This window comes from Saimiri boliviensis, chromosome 11 (genome assembly GCF_048565385.1).
Source record: "Saimiri boliviensis isolate mSaiBol1 chromosome 11, mSaiBol1.pri, whole genome shotgun sequence".
Taxonomy (NCBI): Eukaryota; Metazoa; Chordata; class Mammalia; order Primates; family Cebidae; genus Saimiri; species Saimiri boliviensis.
In genome coordinates this window covers 98,134,308-98,159,062 of record NC_133459.1, presented here as the reverse complement: position 1 = coordinate 98,159,062, position 24,755 = coordinate 98,134,308, and the positions used below count along the sequence as shown (strand labels likewise).

The 24,755-nt window shown below is 39.5% G+C and overlaps 1 protein-coding gene across 12 annotated transcripts in view; it reads right to left on the bottom strand.

Moving 5' to 3' along the window:
* Positions 1 to 24,755, bottom strand: part of PHTF1 (putative homeodomain transcription factor 1) — an 86,957-nt gene that overhangs the window by 25,698 nt on the left and 36,504 nt on the right. For 9 of the 12 annotated variants that reach the window (XR_012512529.1, XR_012512528.1, XM_074381233.1 and 6 more), the window contains 12 exons: positions 19,434 to 19,484; positions 16,529 to 16,688; positions 15,507 to 15,680; positions 15,313 to 15,402; positions 14,409 to 14,630; positions 9,827 to 9,955; positions 8,835 to 9,107; positions 7,639 to 7,770; positions 7,064 to 7,150; positions 3,491 to 3,646; positions 2,070 to 2,165; positions 337 to 462 (listed from right to left, as the gene is read on the bottom strand). Coding sequence is in view for 10 of the 12 variants with exons in the window: in XM_074381233.1 (XP_074237334.1) it covers positions 337 to 462; positions 2,070 to 2,165; positions 3,491 to 3,646; positions 7,064 to 7,150; positions 7,639 to 7,770; positions 8,835 to 9,107; positions 9,827 to 9,955; positions 14,409 to 14,630; positions 15,313 to 15,402; positions 15,507 to 15,680; positions 16,529 to 16,688; positions 19,434 to 19,484 (1,696 nt within the window). In the remaining 2 variants the exon portion in view is untranslated. The remainder of the gene's footprint in view (positions 1 to 336; positions 463 to 2,069; positions 2,166 to 3,490; positions 3,647 to 7,063; positions 7,151 to 7,638; positions 7,771 to 8,834; positions 9,108 to 9,826; positions 9,956 to 14,408; positions 14,631 to 15,312; positions 15,403 to 15,506; positions 15,681 to 16,528; positions 16,689 to 19,433; positions 19,485 to 24,755) is intronic. The other 3 variants (XM_039460803.2, XM_039460802.2, XM_039460805.2) reach the window with 1 other exon arrangement.

Here is a 24,755-nt window from a genome sequence, read left to right as displayed (position 1 = left end):
TTTTCATTCATTCTACCTCTGTACATTTCCCAGGATCAGAGTAAGACCCTTATCCAGCTCAGACTATTAAACTGATACAAAATTCAAACTTGATTTTTTTGTTCAAGAGCACTGTCTGTTATACTTGTATAAAATGAGAAAACCAAAGCTGAAAAGCCTGTGGACCACCAATCAAAATGCCTATTTCTTTACCTCAAGAGTTATTTCCATGCTAGAAACGCACACACACACACACACACACACACACGTGTGTGTGTGTGTGTGTGTGAAGAACACAGATTTCTGTACACAGTAATTTTTAAGACTAAGATGCTACAGAGTGGTGGGGATACTTACTCTTATATTAAATCCTAGGAGATCACTTATAACACCTGAGACAGCAGAAAGGATAACTACTCTTGTGATATTGTAGATTAAGGGATTCATTGTCAGTCCATAGAGTCTAAATGGTGTGTCTAGCTCCTACAAAAAACATCAAAGTATTGAAATGAGATACATGTTTTCTCATAGCTATTCAATGACTCCTTACTGTGTTTTATCTTGGGTAAAGATGAATGGTTAAGGCTGTCTTTCCTTAATATTCAAAGAGCTACGTTCAAAAAAAGCCATAATGTGTTTTCACCCACTTTTCCACTAAGCTTTTTAAGGTAAATTTGAGCAATGTCATTTGTGGTTAAAAATACACACACACACACACACACACACACACACACACAAAATGTGACGGACCTCAGTAATCATCAGAACCTGGGTAACAAAATTGGAAATTTTTTCATACGTAGTTATTAACCCAAAACCATCAGGTCGGCATTTTGAATCTACACAGCCTAGCATCTATCTCTAACTGGGTTCTGAGAAGTAAAACATTAATCAATGTATTTAAAACAGGCTAACTCACTTTACTTTTCTGGCATAAAATCGCCACGTGGGCCAGGTGTGGTGGCTCACGCTTGTAATCTCAGCACTTTGGGAGGCTGAGGCAGGCAGATCACGAGGTCAGGAGATCAAGACCAGCCTGGCCAACACAGTGAAACTCTGTCTCCACTAAAAATACAAAAATTACCTGGGTGTGGCGGCATGCACCTATAATCCCAGCTATTTGGGAGGCTGAGGCAAGAGAATTGCTTGGACCCAGGAGGTGGAGCTTGCAGTGAGCTGAGATCGCGCCACTGCACTCCAGCCTGGTGATAGAGCTAGATTCCGTCTCCAGCCTGGTGATAGAGCTAGATTCCATCTCCAAAAAAAAAAAAAAAAAAAAAAAACCACCATGTGGTGACCACAGCTAGAACCTGGGTCCTCTACATGGAGACTCTAGTATGGGTCTTTAGGCCATGGTCAGTGAATTCCTGATAGGGAGACTTGGTGAACTTGTCTCTTTCCAGAGGCTGGGGGTGAAACAGCTCTAGGTCTTAGAGATGGCATCAAAGATGCCCTTGGCAAAATTGGCCAGGGTGGCAGCACAGCCCCCAAAGTGCAGCAGTGGTGGGTACTCACCATCAGCAGCAGCTTCTTGGGCACAGGGGCAAAATGATACCAATGCCTCTGGAGGCAGGGATGAGGCCACCAGCACAGAGATGCAGCCTACCAGTCAGTCACCTTGCAAGGGCAGTGTGAGTGTAGGCATGCCAATCTTGCTCCCCCGGTAGCCTCCTCACACAGGAAGGGGTAAGAGTTTGACCATGATTATTGCCCATGGATGGCGCTGGCTACCTCCTTTGAGCACTAACAACCAGACCAACATAGCTACTGTAGTCCTTGACGGTAACAAATGCCTTGAACCTGGTCCTTGATGCATGGAGAGAAAAGGCAGATCTCCAGGGACTTGATGTTCATGTCTTTGACCAGATGGGCCAACTTGGTGGTGCGGAGCCATTCTTGTCCTTAACCTCCAGGAGCACTGGACCTCAGCTCTGGTCCTAACCACCACTGAGACCCCTATCCCTGATGTCACTGTGGAAGAGTCTACTTCCAGGACCCTCCCAACCTAAGGTATCATCAACATTTAATGTTTGCTCAGAGAAGAGGCTGATTTAAATGACAGTAAAAGTATATCACAGGCTATGACTTACTTTCAACAACTTGGTAGAGAGCTTTAATACATTGTTTACTAGAGTAAGCTGTTCTTTCTTATTTGGCTTTTTCTCCATCTTAAGATATAAATTAATCTAAGGAAGGAACAGAAATTAAGGTAAATTTCTTACAAAAATATATATATACATATACATATATATTATACACATACTGTATAAAATCTGGCATATTTCAGAAGTTATGTTTTCAAGTAAAATAAATTTTGAAATTCTAGTAGCTATTGCTCCAGAGAATATATTTCACATTCTCTAGCCTCCATCCCTGATCAGTCTCCCTCTGGCAAAGAAAAACCACTTAGTGAAGAAAAAATAATAAATGATGAAGCAATTTAAATATCAAAACAATGAAAATTTTTAATATTACTTGCAATATAACATAATTAGCACGTAAGCACCTTGACTTCAAAACCTATATCTTATTCATCTCACTATCCCCTAGATAATCTAACATCCTCGTTAAACATTTATGAATGGAAGAAAATAGCTCCTTTTACTTTACTAATTCCTTATATTTTGCCTTGTAGGAAAAATTCTTCACTATGATTCTAAGACAAAAAAACAAAAATGCTAAGTGTTTTTATTCAAAGTTTATGGATAAACTTGAAATTAAAAACAAAATTTTAAAAAACACTTTATACGACTCGGTATTTACAAGAGATATTTCTCAATCTCAGCATATATTCACATACTGAAAACCAAGTATTTTCCAAACACTGAATAATGCACTCTATGTCTGATACAGAATTCAAGAAGCTTATTATACATGCTAAATGACAAGTACTCTGAAGATCTAATACTTGACATAGAATGTGAGATTAAAAGCATGTTCCATTACCACCAGTAACAGTCCCTCTATAGGCTGGGTGTTGGGGCTCATGCCTGTAATCCCAGCACTTTGGGAGGCTGAGGTGGGTGGATCATGAGCTCAAGAGATCAAGACCATCCTGGCCAACATGGTGAAACCCCATCTCTACTAAAAATACAAGAATTAGCTGGGTGTGGTGGTGCCCACCTGTAATCCCAGCTACTTGGGAGGCTGAGGCAGGAGAATGGCTTGAACCTGGGAGGTGGAGAGTGCAGTGAGCCAAGACTGAGCCACTGGACTCCAGCCTAGTGATAGAGCAAGACTGCATCTCAAAAAAAACCGATGAACTTCTCTACAGTATACAAAGTCTTTTCAATCCATTAGCTCTTAATTCTCACAATCCTGGGAGCAGATGGAGATACTACATCCATTTTATTAGGGATAAGCAACTACAGAGCAGCAAAGTGACTTTTGAGGTCATGTAGCTAGAAAGTGATAGCTAGACAGTGATTAAACCCTGAATCCTCTGCAGGAACCTTGCAGTGCATTATGCTACCCCTAACCACTAAACCCAATTGACAGGACTGATCAATACCTGTTCTGTAAGTAATATTGAAACATTGCTGTATTTCTTATTGGTTTCAGACCCCAATGAGGCCAGACGCAATAAGAAAAGTAGTAAAGCTGTTTCCCAGATCAAAAACTCCCAGTTATAGGCATCATTCAGGAAAGTTTTATGTCCTTGGAGAACCTATAAAGGATTAAAAAAAAAAGTTAAGTTTTTCATTTACCTTAAAATCATATAATTACTCTTTAACTGTCAATTTAACATTTCCAAATATCCAATATTTTAATACTCAAAGCAGCAGAGCTTTAATATTCATAAAGTATTACCTATTTATTGATTATTATGTATTTATCTAAGTTTTCTAAATTTTCTCTTCTAGCAAAGGTCTAGAAGTAACAAAGGAGGAAAATACCACACATAAAATAAGACAAATGCGTTTGCAGCTACTTTAACTAACATTGTGTCCACTCACAACTGTATGGTGACCATTATTCAAAGTAATAACTTTGCATTATGTCAAGTGATCTCCCTAAAACATGTGACCCATCCAACTGGGTGACTAGAAAATCCCAAGGATCAGTTCTTTATTCTGTTTTAGGCTCCAAATAACAATGGCAGCAGCAACTACCATTTACTGAGTGCCTATTACGTGTCAAATTTTGTGGTAAAAGGTTTTGTTCTTAAATTTGTTGATTTAAATGTAAAGAAATTTACTCAAACAAGCACAAGACAAGATGGAATTTACTGAAAAACATACAGATAATGCTCACAGAAACCTTGCAAAAAACAGGAAGTCACCCAGCAGCTGCCCTCTCCATCTGGCTTCCCCTAGGGCTATTTAGACTTCTTTCTTAGCCAGCTCCATTGCCTTACAAGACCTTTGTTTTCTGCTTCCCCACTGAGTTTGACTCATATTAGCTTTGGCTTGCCATGGCAGCCTAGCAGTGGACTTCAAAATAAAATGTGGATTTCAGAAAGCAATAGAATCCTAAAAATGCTGAAAGGAAGTAACTGGCAACCTGGAATTCAATTCCTGGTTAAAAAAAAAAAAACAACAAAACATACACATATATATATATATAAAACCAGGAAAATAAATAAATAAATAAATAAATAAATATATATATATATATATATATATAGACACACACACATAATTCAAAAGTGAAAGTGATAAAATATATTTTCAAACAAGCAAAAACTGAGGGAATTCATCACCATCAGACTGGTATTAAAATAAATACTAAAGGAGTTACTTAGGAGGAAAATAATCCCAGAGAGAAACACAGAAATTCAGGAAATAATAAAAAGCAATGGAGAAAGTAAATATGTGAGTAAATATAAATGATTAATTACACAAAACAATAATAATTACATCTTATAGTTTTAAAATTGACGTAAAATTAAGGTGAAGGACAGTAATACAAAAGGTGGAGAGGTAAATGGGATAAACTGTTCTAAAGGCCTAGCTTTATCAAGAGAATGATAAATTAATCATTTATCAGACTATAAAAAACTAAGCATGTATGTTGTAATATCTTTACTACTTAATAATAAAAGAATATATAACAAGTTAATAGGATTAAATGGAATATTTAAAAATATTTGGTTAACAAAAAGATGACAAGAGGAGTGAAAAAGGACAATTGGCAGGTAGAAAATGTAAGAACCAAATATATTTGTGGTTATAGTAATAACATTAAGTTTAAATGGGCCAGACACTCCAGAATACTGAGACTGCGAGGATGGATTTAAAAAACAAGCAACCAACTGGGCACAGTGTCTCATGCCTGTAATCCCAGCACTCTTGAAGCCAAAGCAGGAGGATCCCTTGAAGCCAGGAGTTCAAGGCCAGCCTGGGCAACAAAGCCAGCCCCTGCTCCTACAAAAAATTAAAAAATCAGTCAGGCTAGGTGGCATGTGCTTGTAGTCTCAGTGAAAAAGAGAGAAAGAGAAAGAAAGAACACCAAACAACCATAAAACAACATGCTGATAATAAGAGGCACACCTAAAATATGAGAACAAAAGAATAAAAGCAGGTAGACAAAGATATAACATGTAAAAATCAAAAGACAGATGGTGCAATGAAATTAACATCAAATTAAGAAGAAACATTAAAAATAGACACATTTTATAGGGTCATGAAAGACAAAGCCTGACATATTTCCAGATTAAAGGAGACTAAAGAGACATTAAATGCAATACGTAATTCTGAATTGGATCCTGAATTCAGAAAAAAGAAATCACTATAAAGGACATAAAAGTCAATTCCCCAAAAGGATGGATAACAATACTAAATCTGGATGTACCCAGTCACACAGCTTCAAGATATATAAAGCAAAAATTGACAGAAATAAAAGGAAACAGACAAATCCACAATCAGACTTGAACATACCTCTACTAATGGCTGACAGAATAAGCAGACCAAAAAATTCAGTAAGAATACAGAAAATTTGATACATATAGGCCACCACTCTTAACAATGACAGAATACAAATCTTTTCAATGTGCTAATGGAAAATTTAACAAAACTAAATATCTGCTGGATAAAAGTAAGCCTCTACATATTTCAAAGGACTGAAAATATTCAGAGTATGTTTTGACCACAGAATGTTAAAATTCAATAAATGTGAAAGTATAAGATAAACTTGTAACTTCTTTTAATGCAGAAAGCACAGAAGTGCTTTACAAAAAGGAGACCCCGTCAAAAGGATACAAGAGGGGGCTTCAAGGGACTCCCACTGGCCAAATTTTGGACAATGTAGGCATCAAAGCAAATATAGTAAGAATTTTTTTTTTAAGAGAGGGGTCCTCATTATGTTGCCCAGGTTGGTCTTGAACTCCTGGCCTCACACAATCCTCCCGTATCAGCCTCCCAAAGTGCTGGGATTACAGGTGTTAAGCTACTATGCCCAGCCTATAGTAATAGATTTTAACCCACTGGATAAAAATGAGAACACATGATTCCACAGTATAATAAATAAAGGAATGAATAAATGAGAGGGAAAGAAATGAAAGGTCTACCTTGGAGTGACAATTAATAAATACAGAAAAAATAATGTAGTTAGCTGTCAGTATTTTGCAATCATGGTAAGTGCGGAAGCTCACCCCTGTAGTCCCAGCACTTTGGGAGGCCAAGGTGGGTGAATCACAAGGTCAGGAGTTTGAGACTAGCCTGGCCAACATGGCAAAACTCCATCTCTACTAAAAATACAAAAATTAGCTAGGCAAGGTGGCGGGTGCCTGTAATCCCAGTTGCTTGGGAGGCTGAGGCAGGAGACTTACTTGAGCCCAGGAGGCAGAAGTTGCAGTGAGCCGAGATCACACCACTGCACTCTAGCCTGGGCAACAGAGCAAGACTCTGTCTCAAAAAAAAAAAAAAAAAAATTACCAACTAAAGTTAGAGTGATCTTACAGTTTGAAAGGGCTTCAAAATTACTTATATTCCCATTTTGAAAAGTTAGAACAATTACCAAATATCCAAAACAGTAAAAAATGTAGATGCATTAAAAATACACACTTAAAGACCTAGTCTACAACAGAAAGTGAACCCTATAATAGAATTTTCATTTTTCCTTAAAGCAGATATGAAACTTTTACCTGAGCACAACAAATGAAAGCAATTGAAAGTGTCAGCAGGAAGACTGAAGATACAACCACATCAACTGAGCGTTGTGGCCCCCGTCTCTGTGGAGTGAGACACGTGTTAATGTTTTAGATTACTGGCAGACAGCAATGGCCCTCACATCATTAACACTGAATTATACCACATTCGTGTGGAAATAACATTTATAAGAAGTTTTTGAGATAGGATTTTAACATATTTTGGACATCATCAAGTACTGAAATCCATGCATTTCCAAAGTAAGGGAGACTGATTCATTGACGTACTTCCAGTTGGAATATTTCCCAAAAAGTCAGAACAATGTGTACTATTTAATTATCACTTTGTCCCTAGGAAATTTAGATTTTCTTTTACCGTTCTAAGCTCTTCTTTACCTACCCCTCCCAGCTTTGCAGAAAGATGACATCCAACTTACTGTCCAGCAAATCTGTCAGCTGCTGATATAATCTGCCTGATACCCAGAACTACACTGTCTACTGAGTAACTGCTGCCAGGAGCTTTAGTGAGCATATTCTTGCATATACTCTATTGTTCATCAAATCAAACTCACCTTTAGATAGGAACGCAGTGATAACCATATTTTAATATTCTCCACCTTCTTAAGTCTGAAATGAGGTATTTCATATTTCCTAGCTTTCCTGGCAGAAGTAATATGGCTGAAGAGTTTTGCAAATAAAAATCTCTAGAAGAGGTTTAAAAAAATAATCAGTGAAATGTATGTATGTGTCTGTGTATTCATATAATTGACAACAATATTCCCAGAATATAAAAATGTTAAAAAGAATGAAGTTCTAATCAGTGATCACTAAGATGGACAGTGAAAATTTTCATTAATAGCTCATTACCCTTTTGTTTTCAAAGCACATTACATAGAAAAAGACTTCTTCACAATATAGTACACTCAAAATTTGTGAGCAGTATTCTTTGGAAACCCCCAAGAATGGCTAGAGTTTGTGGATCCACTACTTCACAAACTCAAATGTTTATACGTGATTCTGGCTTATTCTCAAATTAAATTTCTGTTCAAAAATCACACTTCTGGGGCTCAGCACAGTGGCTCATGCCCTGTAATCCCAGCACTTTGGAAGGCAAAGATGGAGGATCGCCTGAGCCTTGGAGTTCGAGACCAGTATGGGGAACAAAGACCTCACCTCTATGAAAACAAAAAAAATTAGCCAGCTGTGGTGGCCCAGGCCTGTAGTCCCAGCTACTGGGGAGGCTGAGCTAGGAGGACTGCTTGGTCCTCAGGAGAGGTCAAAGCTGAAGTGAGCCGTGATCACACCACTGCACTCCAACCTGGGCAACAGAGCAAAACCCTGTCTCGAAAAAAAAAAAAAAGTCACACTTCTGCATATCACCAATATTTTAAGCCCTCCACTTACAATTCTTATCAAATTTCAATAAATTTATTTCTTACTGGCCATTTTTCACAAAAACATTATCACATGTAGAGAATTATTTTATTCTATGGATAAAAAACAAAAAAGGCACACTGAGGTACAGAGGTTAAGCAGTCAGCTAGGTTCACTCACTGGCTAAGCCACTTACTCTACACATGGGGCCCGGATTTCAGATTATAATGTGTAATTTGTAAATAGTAACACAAACAATAAATCAAAAGTTCACTTATCAATCCTTTATTGCCTACATCAACTTGAAGAGAGACCAAATCAAGAGACCAAAAACAACTCAATGGAATATTATACAAAAACAGAGGTAAAAAATTTTACTTATTTCTCCACTGACCTGTTTATATGTTCTCTCTGCCACACACATCATGAAAAAAAACATCCAAGTAAGACACAATCTTTCAAAAAAATTAATTATGGACAAAACAATAATAGGTATAACAGGTGGTGCCCCACAAAAGAGAGTCAAGATCTCCTCAGCTGAAATGGACTTCAGTTGGTCAAGGTTCTTCTCACGGAAAAGTCGATGTAAGAATGGAAAAAACGCTAATCCAATAGTGACAACATTTCCCAGCATCTGATAACCTACTCCTTGCTGATATGCATTGACCTGTGAATTAAAATTTCCATCATTATTGTGTAGCTAAATGGAGTTTACAAAGCAGTATTTATCAGGCCAGGTGCAGTTGCTCACGCCTGTAATCCCAGCACTTTGGGAGGTCGAGGTGGGCAAATCACGAAGTCAGGAGTTCAAGACCAGCCTGGCCAATATGGTGAAACTCCATCTCTCCTAAAATTACAAAAATTAGCCAGGCATGGTGGTGCACGCCTGTAGTCCTAGCTACTCGGGAGGCTGAGGCAGGAGAATCGCTTGAACCCAAGAGACAGAAGTTGCAGTGAGCTGATATTGCACCACTGCATACTCCAGCCTGGTGACAGTGCAAGACTCCGTCTCAAAAAACAACAAAAAAAGCAGTATTGATCAAATACTATTTAGACTATTAAAAACAAAAGCATAAACACAAATAACATACAGATTTATGACTTTTAAATCTTATTAAAAATTATGATTCAATGAGATAAGGAATATCTGTAGAGAATACCTGAACAGTTGATTACACTAATTAATAGAGAGACCAGGTATAACAAATAATACATATGCTACCATGTAAAGACTCTGACTACAAAATTATATATATATGTTAATAATATATACTACATATGACATACACATGCTTCAAAAGCAGTCATACTGTTTTAATAACTAAGATTCTTATGAAACAGCTCCTGATCATGTTTTGAAAAATCTGAAAACAAATTTAATCTTACCCTGCTCATGATGATGCCACTTATTTCCAATACAGACATATCCATCTTTTTGCACTCATTCCCTTCCCAGATTATTGCACTAACTCGATCAGAGGCAGGACTTGAATTCTGAAGCCAGAATAAATGGTTCTGAGAAGAAAAATATAAAACTGTTTCTATCCAGGCTTTCTTTTCTCCATTAGTTTTTCTTTCCCTTTATCTTACGGTTCGAAAGGACTTCAAAATTACTTCTTTTCCCATTTTGAAAAGTTAGAAAAATTATCAAATATCCAAAATAGTAAAAAATGTAGATTCCCAGCCTCTATATGCCACCACTCCAATAATTGCCTCTATGATGCTGGTCCTTTCTTTTCTCTTTTTTTTTTTTTTGAGACAGGGTCTCACTATGTTCCCCAGGCTGGTCCCAAACTCCTGGGCTCAAGCAGTCCTTCCATCTCAGCCTCCTGTGTAGCAAGGACCATAGTCACATGCCACCATGGCCCACTAGGTCCTTTTTTCTTTACTTAGCCATTCTCTTACCTGGAGAGAGAATAAATGTCTTCTGTTATGAGGAGAGATAGGAGCCCATGATCTCCAAGGTTGCTTCCCTCTCTAAAGGTATGGAAGTGAGGATAAGCTTAGTGTAGTCATGGGCTATTAAGGAAGAAAGTATTTCTTTATTTTTTTTTTTTAAGATGGGGGTTTCACCATATTGGCCAGGCTGGTCTCAAACTCCTGACCTCAGGTGATCCACCCACCTCAGCCTCCCAAAGTGCTGGGATTACAGGTGTGAGCCACCGCGCCCGGCTGGAAGAAAGTATTTCTAGAGCTAGGAGACTACACTGGGAGTAACAGGAAGTAAAGAAAGAGAGATACTAAAAGGCCTTATTTATCACAAGAAGGATTATTAAGTCTGTTTCTGGTCTAACCAGGACACAGAAATTTAGCAAGTCTTAGAAAAGCTCAAGTGGAGACAGTCACAACGACAAACAACTCCCTATCCTCCTCTGCCATATCATGTCTTATTCTGTAAGTACTAGCTCAAGTCCCATTTCACCATCATGGTCCTCTCTGACAGCCTTACTAACTTTGCCCTTATCTGAAAAGAAAAACTTTTATGGTCTGCATCAGACAAATTAGCATCTTATTATATGGTGCTTTTATGGTATCCTCTATTTATTTCCTATATAATTATCTTGTTCCCAAACTAAAATATAACCTCTAGAAAAGGACCATCTGGCATATTTTTTCTCTTTCTACCACAATGCTTAGCATAACGCCAACAAGCATTTACTGATTTGAATCACTGATGTGATTCATTGATTCACTGACTTACACAACTCATATTTATTAAGCACCTACTATGTAACATGCCTGTGGATAAAATGAAGAACGACATAGATGTCCTTGCTATCAAGGAGCTTACAAACTTCTGAAGGAAGTCCCTATACAGCATGGTAAGGAAAGGCAAGAGTGCTTTAGGAGTATATAGAAGCACTATAAGGAGTATATATGCTAAAGGAAGCATCCCTCAAGCCAAGACCTGCCTGAAAATAAAAAGGAATAAACCAAAAGAATGGGCATTAGAGAAAATCATGTCCCAGGAAAGAAACCTGTATGCACAAGGACCCAAAAGTGTATGAGGCCTGGTAATATCAGAAAAGGAGGAGATTAGTCGAGTTGAAGTTAACCATGGGAGGGGAAGGGAGAGAATGGACAGAGATGAGACTGTATTAGAATAAATAAAAGCAGCAAGCAATCCAGAAAGAAGAAAAAAGGACTTTTTAAAAAGCAGCGTTATCAAATTTGTATTTTAGAAGTATCACTATGGCTGTAGCGAGAAAAACAAAAGAAAGAGAGGCAAGCCTACAGAAGCTGTTGTAACGATCCAGTTAAGATGATGGCCTGCACCGCACGAGCGCACGTGTTAGGACCCGAAAAGATGGTGAACTATGCCTAGGCAGGGTGATTAAAAAAAAAAGATGATGGTCTGCACCAAGCAGGGTGACCACAAACAGAGAGATGCAGGTATTTAGACAGCTCAATCAAGAGAACATAAGTGGCTGGGCGAGGCTCAAGCCTGTAATTCCAGCACTTTGGGAGGCCGAGGCGGGTGGATCACGAGGTCAAGAGATCAAGACCATCCTGGTCAACATGGTGAAACCCCGTCTCTACTACAAATACAAAACATTAGCTGGGCATGGTGGCGTGTGCCTGTAATCCCAGCGACTCAGGAGGCTGAGGCAGGAGAACTGCCTGAACCCAGGAGGCGGAGGTTGCGGTGAGCCGAGATCGCGCCATTGCACTCCAGCCTGGGTAACAAGAGTGAAACTCCGTCTGAAAAAAAAAAAAAGAGAACATAAGTGATTAACAATGGGGAGAATGAGGCTGGCCAGGCACAGCAGCTCATGCCTGGAGTCCCAGGGAGGCCAAGGCAGGCAGATCATTTGAGGTCAGGCCAGGGTGGCAAACACGGTGCAACCCCATCTCTCCTAAAAATACAAAAATTAGCCGGGTGTGATGGCAGGCACTTGTAATCCTACCTACTTGGGAGGCTGATGCAAGAGGATTGCTTGCACCCGGGAGGCAGAGGCTGCAGTGAGCTGAGATTGTGCCACTGTACTCCAGCCTGGGTGACACAGTGAGATGCCATCTCAAAGAAAAGAAAAAAAAGAATGGGGTCAAGAATGAAACTTTTTGACTTGGGTGGTTAGTGTGTTATACAGGAAGGCCAGGCGCGGTGGCTCATGCCTGTAATCCCAGCACTTTGGGAGGCTAAGGCAGGCAGATCATGAGATCAAGAGATATGAGACCATCCTGGCCAACATGGTAAAATCCTGTGTCTCTACTAAAAAATACAAAAATTAGCTGGGAATGGTGGTGCGTGCCTGTAGTCCCAGCTACTCAGGAGACTGAAGCAGAATTGCTTGAACCTGGGAGGCCGAGGTTGCAGTTAGCTGAGATCGCGCCACTGCACTCCAGACTGGCACCTGGCGACAGAGCGAGACTCTGTCTCAAAAAAAAAGAAAAGAAAAGAAAAATACAGGAAATAAAAGAAGAACAGGCTAGGTGAACAGGATTGGAAAATGATTTATTGAATTTGACACAGTAAGTTTACCACACTCAATTATTCTTATATATGTCTTAAAATTATGCTGCAAATCTCAAAGGAGGGGTGTGCTAAGAAGATCAAGACTATCATGATGCTATGCATAACTACTGAAAGCTAATGTAATTTAGATGACTCTTCAAACTGAATGTAAAAAGTATTTACACTCACTGCAAAATCAGAAAAAGGAGCAAAAAATTTTAATGAGAGCCAGGCATGGTGGCTCACCCCCATAATCCCAATACCTTGGCAGGCTGAATTGGGAGGATTGTTTGAACCCAGGAGTTCAAGACCAGCCTAAGCAACACAGTGCAACCTTGTCTCTACAGAAAATTTAAAAATTAGCCGAGCATGGTGGCTAATCAAGAGGCAGAGGTGGAAGGATCGCTTGAGCCGGGGAGGTTAAGGCTGCAGTGAGTCATGATTGTACCACTGTACGCCAGCCTGGCAACAGAGTGAGCTCTGTCTCAAAAAACAAACAAACAAAACTTTAATGAGAAAATTTACATTGTTTCTGGTTCATTTTTTAAAAATTATAAACATTTAATGAAGTAGATTTTTTAAATGAAAATGTATAACCTAAATCAATGGTATCTTTGAATCAAGAGAATTCGATAAACAAATGTATATACATCATCCACTATTTGCAAGCCAACGTGGAAATATTTAGCCTAAAGAACAAAAACCTAAGAAGCGTAACAATCATTGACACTAAGCAACTGAAAGGTTGATATGAGAACTATTTCTTCATCATTCAATCCATCTAGAAGTGGAATAAGCTGTATCATTAAATAACAAGCACTCCAGCTCCAGAAGTATTTAAGAAGAGGCCAACTGATCATCTGATGGAGATATTCAGAATAATGCTTACATTTATTGGATATTTACTCTTATCAGGTATTATGCTATGTACTTTATATTATCTCATTAGCTATTTCACACTATTCCTAAGAAGTAGGAACTATTATCACTAAATGACGGATGGTAAAAATTTACACAGATGTAGAATGAATCTCTACCTTGGCTGGAAGACTGAAATACCTTCTAATGGCTATCTGATTTTATGATATTAATATAAAACCTGAAATTAAAAGCATTATTTACGTATTATTGAAAAAGCAAACAATGCCAATTTCTAGTAATTCATATGTAATACTGTGATGTTCATGAAAATATAGGGTCTATTATATTTTCTATATGCAAAGTCTACTCATACAAAATATAAACAAACATTAAGGACCATTCTAAGAAAAATAATATGAAAAAGTAATGTAAAGAAAAATTTAGGTTATGGCAACTCTAGATTATTTCTCCCCGAGTTCTAGTTCCAACATCTTCACTTACAGGCTCTGCACAATCTCCTCACCTCTAAACTGAGAATAATAATAGTATCTACCCTAAAGGATTATTGTAAAGTTAAATAAGATAACACAGTGCCCGATACACAGTAAGAACACAATAAATACTAGCTATTCTTATCTTGCCTGCACAGACCTGCTGAAAAACATCCTCTTTGGGGTCACGTTTGGTCCCTGAGTGAAGGGTATTCATATGGGCCCCCTCACTGTCACTGGTGACAGATGACCGGCACTCTGGGCCATGTAACAGGTCGTCCCATAACATATCTTCAGTCTCCGAGTCATGGCGGGTGCTTTCTGAGTCTCTTCTTGACATGTTGAGGCTTCGAGAGCCACCACTCGCACCAGATCTAGAGCACTTTAAAGGAAAACAAAAAGCAAAAAATGTTATTCATCTTTAAAAATAACTGTGAAATAAAACAAGTTATCTATAGCAATGGCTTGAAAGCCTTCATAAGTCAATCACCACAAATTCATTTGTTCACAGGGCTTTGCATAACAATAATGCTTTTTTCTTTTTTGATACTGGGTCACACCCTGTCACCCAGGCTGGTGTGCAGAGGCACGATCATAGCCCACTGCAACCTCTTGGACTTGGGCTATGTGATCTTGGGCTCACATGATCTTCCTGCCTCAGTCTCCTGAGTAGCTGGCACTACAGCTTCAGGCCATTACACTCAGCTATTTTTTTTTTTTTTTTGTAAAGATGGGGTCTCATTTTGTGTCCCTGGCTGGTCCTGAACTCCTGGACTCAAGTGAGCCACCCACCTCAACCTCTCAAAGTGCTGTGATTACAGGCATGACTACCATGCCCAGCCCATCTGTGATACTCTTAAGCTTAGTCAATGTGGAAAAAAATTATTTCTCTTTCTAGGTGTGTAGTCATTAAAAGCTGCTAGATAAGGCCATGGATAATTAGAGGCAAAGGAGGGCAGGCAAGTATTAATGTAAATGCTACTTTAGACCATCTAATAAAAAAAGGAATGGATACAGTTATTACACTCAAAAATATACCTTGATTTCTCAAAGGGACACTTTACCTGGCTGAAGGCTGCTGATTCAAATTCTGATTCTGCTAGACTATCTGAATCCCGCACAATATGACACCACCTTGTAGTGGTTTTCTTTACCTGCCAAAAATCAAACCAACAAGCAATAGGAAACTATGTTAAATGCTTTGTTACTAAATTCAGTGATTTAGTCCTATAATTTCATAAACTAAAACAGAAATTACCTGAGAGTTTAGGTGCTTTGAAAGTATTGATTTTCTATTCTTAACTTCACAACCATTGTCACTTGAGGCCCCTTCCACACTCCTACGCAATAATATCATCTGTGTCCGTGCTTCACCATCTTCCTCACTTGACAGGTCATCAGATACCCCATTACCCAAATGCCTAAAAGTCTCCTACAAAGAGAACAACAATACCTTCACAGGGACAACCCAAAATATTCTAGTAAGCTACATGTGTGATAACAAAAAAAAATAGGAAAATTACCAAGCAGTAAAAGTAAACCCAAAACTGAACAAATCCATATATTAATCTCAATTAAGAAAAATATTAACTTGAAACTAAATATCCTAAATGATGAGGTGCTGTTATGTAGTATTCAAAAACCAAGAGTCAAGTCAAACTCTAAGCCTGAATCGCAGCTCTTCTACTTACTAGATACATAACCTTAAGTAATTGACTAAATCTGTCTGGATCTGAGTTTCCTCATCTGAAAAATAATAAAAGCATCTATTTCACAGGTTTGTTGAAAAAAAAAAAAGAGATAAGTTAGTATATGTAACATACTTAAAACAATGTCTGGCTATAGTAATGGCTCAATAAATATTAGACTAACTGCCACAATCTAACAAATAAAACAGTTTAAGACTATAAAGTAAAAGTGTATAGTTATAGATATAGAGCAGATCATCTCTACATAAACCCACAGAATAGTTTCCCAAACCCTTACTATACTATCACTGCTTCTCTGGAATATGACACGCACCCTCTTCACTACTCTGTTTATTAAATCTAACAGCCTACTGCTAAGGCGTAACTCACAAAACTAGTAAGTCTAGTAACAGAAATTTTAAGACTAAGCTCCAGTTTTCATGTGATATTTTCTTGTATATCCCGTGGTTTTACTTACTTGTTAGGACAAATTTACAAACCTATTAGTATCTATTTTATATCTCTAACAGAGTCTTAATAGGAAAACGTTACAAGGGGGGAAAAAGTTTTGTTAAATCCATCTAAATCTTACCCTCCGGCACTTTTCGCCATCTGAAAACTTTGCTTTCTCTCTTGTTTGCCACATTCTAACCTCTGGTCGACATTGTCTCTTCTTAATGATAGGAGGTACACAACTTGGGTCGTTTTCAGTTTCAGTCCCTTTGTTAGATATTAATTTTACTCTTTTAATCCTATTTTTTAAAAAGGAAAAAGATTAGTTTCTGAAAGTAACACCTTTCAAGACACCAATCTTTTCTGAAGAACACACTGTATTACTCTAGAAATCAAGAAAATTCAGGAATCATATTTTTCAAGACTTCAGCTTGCTAAGTAAGGGTATCGAATGACAGAATATTCACCCAGACTCAGAATGTGAGTCTACTCTTCAAAGACTCATGTCAATTAACTGAAAGGCTGCATATACGTTTTTCAGTGTTGCACAAAAATAGGTTCACAGTCCTCTCCACATCTTCTCAAATACAATGCAACGCCTACCTTATGTTGTCTGTTACTGCCACTCCAGTAGGCCAGTAGACTTTGGGTGCACCTGACCTACTGAGATACCAGCTGGGGTGGCCAGGGAGTGCTTGTGCTACCCCTACTGCAAAGTCAGGCAGTGTTGCTCATAGCCCAGGAAGAGAGAGGAGTAAAAAGGACCTTGTCTTGCAACTCGGATACTAGCTTAGCCAGAGTAGAGCAAGGGACCAGAATCCTGAGGCCCCCATTCTAGGCCCTAGCTTCTGGATGACATTTGCAGACACACCTTGGACCAAAATGGAACCGGCACAGTTGAAGGGAAGGACCTAGCCCTGGCAGCATTCATCACCTGCTGACCAAAGAGGCCCGGGGCTCTGTATAATCAACAGTGGTATCCAGGCAGCACTCATTGTGGGCCTTGGGTGAAACTCAGAGCCACGCTGGCCTCAAGAGTGACCCAATATATTCCCAGCTGTGGTAGCTACAGGGAGAGACTCCTTCTGCTTGAGGAAAAGATAGGGAAGAGTAAAGGGGACCAGGGGACCAGCTCAACCACAGTGGGGTAGAGCACCAAGTGTGCTCTTAAGGTCTCTCATTCTAGGCCCTGCCTCCTGGATGGTATTTCTGGACCCACCCTGGGTCAGAGGAAAGCCCACTGCCCTGAAGGGAGATACCCAGGCCTATCAGTATTGACCACAAGCTGAGCAAAGAGCCCTTGGACTTGAGTGAATATCAGCAACAGCCATGTAGTACTTGCTGCAGGCCTTGAGCAGCAGTGGCCACAGGAGAGATTCCTCTGCTTGAGGAAAGGGGAGAGAAGAGTGGGAAGGAGTTTGTCTTTTGCCTTGGTGCCAGCTCGGCTACCATACAATAGAGCAACAGGTAGATTCCTAAGGTTCTTGACGTCAGGCCCAGGCTGCCAGACAGCATCTCCAGATCTGCCCAGAGCCAGGGGTAACCTGCTGCCCTGAAAGGAAGGACATAAGCCTGGCTGGGTTTGCCACCTACTGATTGTAGTGCCCTTGGGCTTTGTGTAAACATAGGTGGTAGACAGGCAAGTGGTTGCCATGTGGACCTTGGGCAAAATTGAGTGCTGGGCAGGCTTCAGGCCTGTCCCAACCCAGTCCCAGTATTAATGGCCACAGAGGTGCTGTGTCACCACTCCTAGCTCCAAGCAGCTCAGCACAGAGACTCCACTTGTTTGGGAGAAAGTTAGGGAAAAGAACAAGAGTCTCTGCCTGGTAATCCAGAGAATTCTCGCAGATCTGACCCAAGACCACCAAGGCGGTAACCTCTACAAGTCTGCTGGAGCCACGACATTACTAGGCTTAGGGTACCCCCAATGCAGACACAGCTACAGTGACAAAAGACTTAGAGCACAACACCCGATTCCCCTAAAATGCTTGGAAAGCCTTCCCAATGACAGATACAAAGAAGCCCAGACTGTGAAGTCTACAATACACATCTAACCATTCAATGCACAAACACTAATGAGATCCACAAGCATCAGGACCATCGAACAAAACATGATCTCATCAAACGAACTAATAAGATACCAGTGACCAATTCCGGAGAGACAGAAATATACAACCTTACAGACAGAAAATTCAAAATAGCTATTTTTGGCCAGGCACAGTGGCTCATGCCTATAATCTCAGTACTTTGGGAGACCAAGAGGCAGGTGGATCACTTGAGCTAAGAAGTTCGAAACCAGGCCGGCATAGTGGCTCACGTCTGTAATCCCAGCACTTTGGGAGGCCGAGGCGGGTGGATCACGAGGTTAAGAGATCGAGACCATCCTGGTCAACATGGTGGAACCTCGTCTCTACTAAAAATACAAAAATTAGCTGGGCATGGTGGCGCACACCTGTAGTCCCAGCTACTTGGGAGGCTGAGGCAGAATTGCTTGAACTCAGGAGGCAGAGGTTGCGGTGAGCCAAGATCGTACCATTGCGCTCCAGCCTGGGTAACAAAAGTGAAACCACGTCTCAAAAAAAAAAAAAAAAAATTCGAAACCAGCCTGGGCAACATGGCAAAACCTCATCTGTATAAAAAATATAAAAATTAGCTGGGTGCACTGGCATGTGCCTGGAGGATCACTTGAGCCTGGGAGGTAGAAGTTGCAGTAAACCAAGATTGCACCATTGCACTTCAACCTGAGAGATGAGAGTGAAACCTTGTCTCAAAAAAAAAAAAAAAAAAAAAAAGCTATTTTGAGGAAACTCAAAGAAATTCAAGACAACACAGAAAAGAAATTCAGAATCCTATCAGATAAATTTAACAAAAAGTAAAATAACTAAAAAAAAAAAAAAAAAAAAAAAATTCTGGAGCTGAAAATGCAACTGACATACTGAAGAATGCATCAGAGTCTCTTACCAGCAGAACTGATCAAGCAGAAGAAAGAATTAAAAATACACAGAGGAGACAAAAGGAAAAAGAACAAAAACAATTAAACTCACCTAAAAGATCTGGAAAATAGCCTCAAAACAGCAAATCTAAGAGTTATTGACCTTAAAGAGGAGGTAGAGAGAGAGATAGGAGCATAGTTTATTCAAAAAGATAACAAAAAACTTTCCAAACTAGAGTAAGATACCAATATTCAAGTACAAGAAAGTCATACAATACCAAACAGATTTAACCCAAAGAAAAATACCTCAAGGCATTTAACAATCAAACCCTCAAAGATAAAGGATAAAGAAAGGATACTAAAAGCAGCAAGAGAAAAGAAACAAATAGTATACAAAGATGCTCCAATATGTCTGGCAGCAGACTTCACAGGCTAGGAGAGTGGTATGACATGTTTATTTACTTATTTATTGTTACTTTTTTTTTTTTTTGAGAAAGGGATCTCAGTTGCCCAGGCTGAAGTTCACTGTCACAATCACAGCTCATTACTGCCTCAACCTCCTAGGCTCAAGTGATCCTCTTGTCTCAAACTCCAGCATAACTGGAACCACAGGCACATGCCACCACACCCAGGTAATTTTTGATTTTTATTTTTGTAGAGACTGTATCTCCCTAATGTTGTCCAGGTTGGTCTTGAACTCCTGGGCTCAAGCAATGCTCCTATCTTGGCTTCCCAAAGTGCTGGGATTATAGGCATGAGCCACTAAGTCCAGCCAGAATGACACATTTAAACTGCTAAAGGAAGAACCTTTTTATTATAGAATAGTATATCCAGCAAAAATAAACTTCAAACAAGAAGGAAAAATAAAATAAAAAACAAAAGCTGAAGGATTTCAACAACAATAGACCTGCCTACAGAAATGCAAAAGAGAGTTCTTTAAACTGAAAGGACATTAATAAGCAATAAGCAATCATCTGAAGGTATAAAACTCATTGGTAATAGTAAATACACACAAAAAAGACAGAATATTGTAACTTTGTAATTGTGGTGTGTAAATTACTTATATCTTCCATAGAAAGACTAAAACATGAACCAATTTTAAAAATACAACATTTCAAGACATAGACAGTACAGTAAGATATAAATACAAACAACAAAAAGTTTAAAAGCAGGAGGACAGTGAAAGTGTACAGTTTTTATCACTTCTCTCTTTGCTGGTTTATGAGTTTGCTTGTTTATGCAATCAGTGTTATCAGTTTAAACTAATAGGTTATAAAATATTTATAAGCCTCAATGTAACCCCAAATTAAAAAATAATAACAGATACACAAGAAATAAAAAGAAATTAATTAAAAAATACCACTAGAGAAAATCAACTTCACTAAGAGGAAGACAGGAAGGAAAGAAGGAAGAGAAGATCACAAATGAATCAGAAAACAACTAACAAAGTGGGAGGAGTAAGTCCTTACTTAACAATAATGGCATGGAATGTAAATGAACTAAACTTTCTAATCAAAAGACACAGAGTGGTTTAATGAATTTTTTTAAAAATCCATGATCTATTGCCTACAAGAAACAAACTTTACCTACAAAGATACAAACAGGCTGAAAACAAGGGAATGGAAAAAGATATTCCATGCTAATAGAAACTAAAAATTAGCAGGAGTAGTGTATTTGTTCATTTTCATGCTGCTGCTGAAGACATACCCAAGAATGGGGGGAAAAAAAGAGATTTAATTGGACTTACAGTTCCACATGGCTGGGGAGGCCTCAGAATCATGGCAGGAGGTGAAAGGCACTTCTTACATGGTGGCGGCAACAGAAAATGAGGAAGAAGCAAAAGCGGAAACCCCTGATAAACCCATCAGATCTCATAAGACTTACTATCACAAGAATAGCATGGGAAAGACCAGCCTTCATGACTCAATTACCTCCCCCTGAGCTCCTCCCACAACCCTTGGGAATTCTGGGAGATATAATCAAGTTGAGATTTGGATGGGAACACACCCAAACCATATCATTCTGTCCCTTGCCCCTCCAAATCTCATGTCCTCACATTTCAAAACCAATCATGCCTTCCCAATACTCCCCCAAAGTCTTAACTCATTTCAACATTAACCCAAAAGTTCACAGTCCAAAATCTCATCTGAGACAAGGCAAGTCCCATCCACCTATGAGCCTGTAAAATCAAAAGCAAGCTAGTTACTTCCTAGATACAATGGGGTACAGGTATTGGGTAAATACAGACATTCAAAACGGGAGAAATTGGCCAAAACAAAGGGGTTACAGGGCCCTTACAAGTCTAAAATCCCATGGGGCAAATTTTGAAGCTCCAAAATTATCTCCTTTGACTCCAGATCTCACATCCAGGTCACGTTGATGCAAAAGGTGGGAACACATGATCTTGGGCAACTCTGCCCTTGTGGCTTTGCAGAGTACAGCCTCCCTCCTGACTGCTTTCATAGGCTGGTGTTGAGTGTCTGCAGCTTTTCCAGGTGCACAGTGCAAGCTGTCAGTGGATCTACCATTCTGGAGTCTAGAGGATGGCGACCCTCTTCTCACAGCTCCTGTAGGCAGTGCCCCAGTAGGGATTCTGTGTGGGGGTTCCAACCCCACATTTCCCTTCTGTACTGCCCTAGCAGAGGTTCTCCATGAGGGCCTCATCCCTGCAGCAAACTATTGCATGGGCATCCAAGTGTTTCCATACATCTTCTGAAATCTAGGCAGGGGTTCCCAAGCCTCAGTTCTTGACTTCTGTGTACCTGCAGTCTCAACACCATGTGGAAGCTGCCAAGGTTTGGGGCTTCCATCTCCGGAAGTCACGACCTGAACTGTACACTGGCCCCTTTCAGCCATGACTGGAGCAGCTGGGACACAGGGCACCAAGTCCCTAGGCTTCACACAGCATGAGGATCTCGGGTCTGGCCCACAAAACCCCTTTTTCCTCCTGGGTCTCCAGGCCTGTGATGGGAAGAGCTGCTGTGAAGGTGTCTGACATGGTCTGGAAACATTTTCCCCATTGTCTTGGGGATTAACATTAGGCTCCTTGCTACTTATGCAAATTTCTGCAGCCAGTTTGACTTTCTCCCTAAAAAATGAGTTTTTCTTTTCTATTGTATAGTCAGGCTACAAATTTTCCAAACTTTTATGCTCTGCTTTCCTTATAAAACTGAATGCCTTTAACGGCACCCAAGTCACCTCTTGAATGCTTTGCTGCTTAGAAATTTTTTCCACCAGATACCCTAAATCATTTAAGTTCAAAGTTCCACAAATCTCTAAGGCAGGGCAAAATGCCACCAGTCTCTTTGCTAAAACATAACAAGAGTTACCTTTGCTTCAGTTCCCAACAAGTTCCTCATCTCCATCTGTTACCACCTCAGCCTAGACCTTATTGTTCATATTCATAACAGTATCAGCATTTTTGTCAAAGCCATTCAACAACTCTCTAGGAGGTTCCAAACTTTCCCACATTTTCCTGTCTTCTTCTGAGCCCTCCAAACTCTTCCAACTTCTGCCTGTTACCCAGTTCCAAAGATGCTTCCACATTTTCAGGTATCTTTTCAGTAACACCCCACTCTACTGGTACTGATTTACTGTATTAGTTGGTTTTCATGCTGCCGATAAAGACATACCTGAGACTGAGAAGAAAAAGAGGTTTATTGGACTTACAGCTCCACATGGCTGGGGAGGCTTCAGAATCATGGCACGATGCAAAAGGCACTTCTTACATGATGGCGGCAAGAGAAAATAAGGAAGAAGCAAAAGCGGAAACTCCTGATAAACCCATCAGATCTTGTGAGACTTATTCACTATTATGAGACTAGCACAGCAGAGACCAGCCCTCATGATTCAATTACCTTCTCCCTGGCTCCCTCCCACAACATGAGAATTCTGGGAGATACAATTCAAGTTGAGATTTGGGTGGGGACACAGCCAAACCATATCAAGTAGCTATACTTATATCAGACAAAATAGATTTTAACTATAAAAAGAGTTAATGAAGGTCATTATATAATGATAAAGGGGTCAATTCAGCAAGAGGATATAACAATTGTAAATATATATGCACCCAACACTGGAGCACCCAGAAACATAAAGCAAATATTATTAGAGCTAAAGAGAGAGACTCCAATACAATAATAGCTGGAGACTTCAACCTCATTTTCAGCATTAGACAGATCATCCAAATAGAAAAATCAACAAAGAAACAATGGACTTAATCAGCACTACAAACCAAATAGACCTGACAGATATTTACTGAACATTTCATCTATTAGCTATAGAATACACAGTTTTCTCCTCAGCACAGAAATCATTCTCAGGGATATACCATATTATAATCACAAAACAAGTCTTAAAACATTGCAAAAAATTAAAATGATATCGAGTATCACCAGGAGAGTACAGCATCCCTCCTGACTGCTTTCACAGGCTGGCGTTGAGTGTCTGCGGCTTTTCCAGGCGCACAGGGCAAGCTATTGGTGGATCTACCATTCTGGAGTCTTAAGGACAGTGGCCACTCTTCTCACAGTTCCACTAGGCAGTGCCCCCCAGTGGGGACTCTGTGTGGGGGTACCAATACCACATTTCCCTTCCACACTGCCCTGGCAAAAGTTCTCCATGAATGCCCTGCCCTGGCAGCAAACTTCTGCCTGGACATGCAAGCATTTCCATACATCCTCTGAAATCTAAGCAGAGATTCCCAAATCTCAATTCTTGACTTCTGTGCACCTCTACAAAAAATACAAAAAATTAGGGAGGGTTGTGGTGGCACATGCCTGTGGTCCCAGGTACCTGGGGGCTTCACATACAAGAATCGTTTGAACTGAAAGGCAGAGGCTGGAATGAGCCACGATCATACCACTGCACTCAAGCCTGGGCAACAAAATGAGGCGCTGTCGCAAATAATAATAAACATAAAATAAATAAGTAAAAAGATCCTTCATCATGACCAAGTTGTGTTATACCAGGGATGCAAGGATAGTTCAACATACATACAAATCAAACACGTGACACATCATACCAACAGAATGAAGGACAAAAACCATATAATCATTTCAATTGATACTGAAAAAGTACTTGATAAAATTCAATTCTCTTCATGATAATAATACTCAAAAATCAGGGTATAGAAGGAACATACCTCTATAGAATAAAAGTCATATATGACAAACCCACAGCTGGTATCATACTGAATGAGAAAAAAACTAAAAGCCTTTCCTCTAAGATCTGGAAAATGACAGGGATGCCCACTTTCATCACTATTATGCAACACAGTACTAGAAGTCCTAGCTAGAGCAATTAGACAAGAGACAGAAATAAAAGGCATACAAATTGCAAAAGAAGAATTCAAATTACCTTTGTTTAGAGATAAAATTTTATATTTGGAAAAACCTAAAGATTCTGCCAAAAAAGTATTAGAACTGATAAAAAA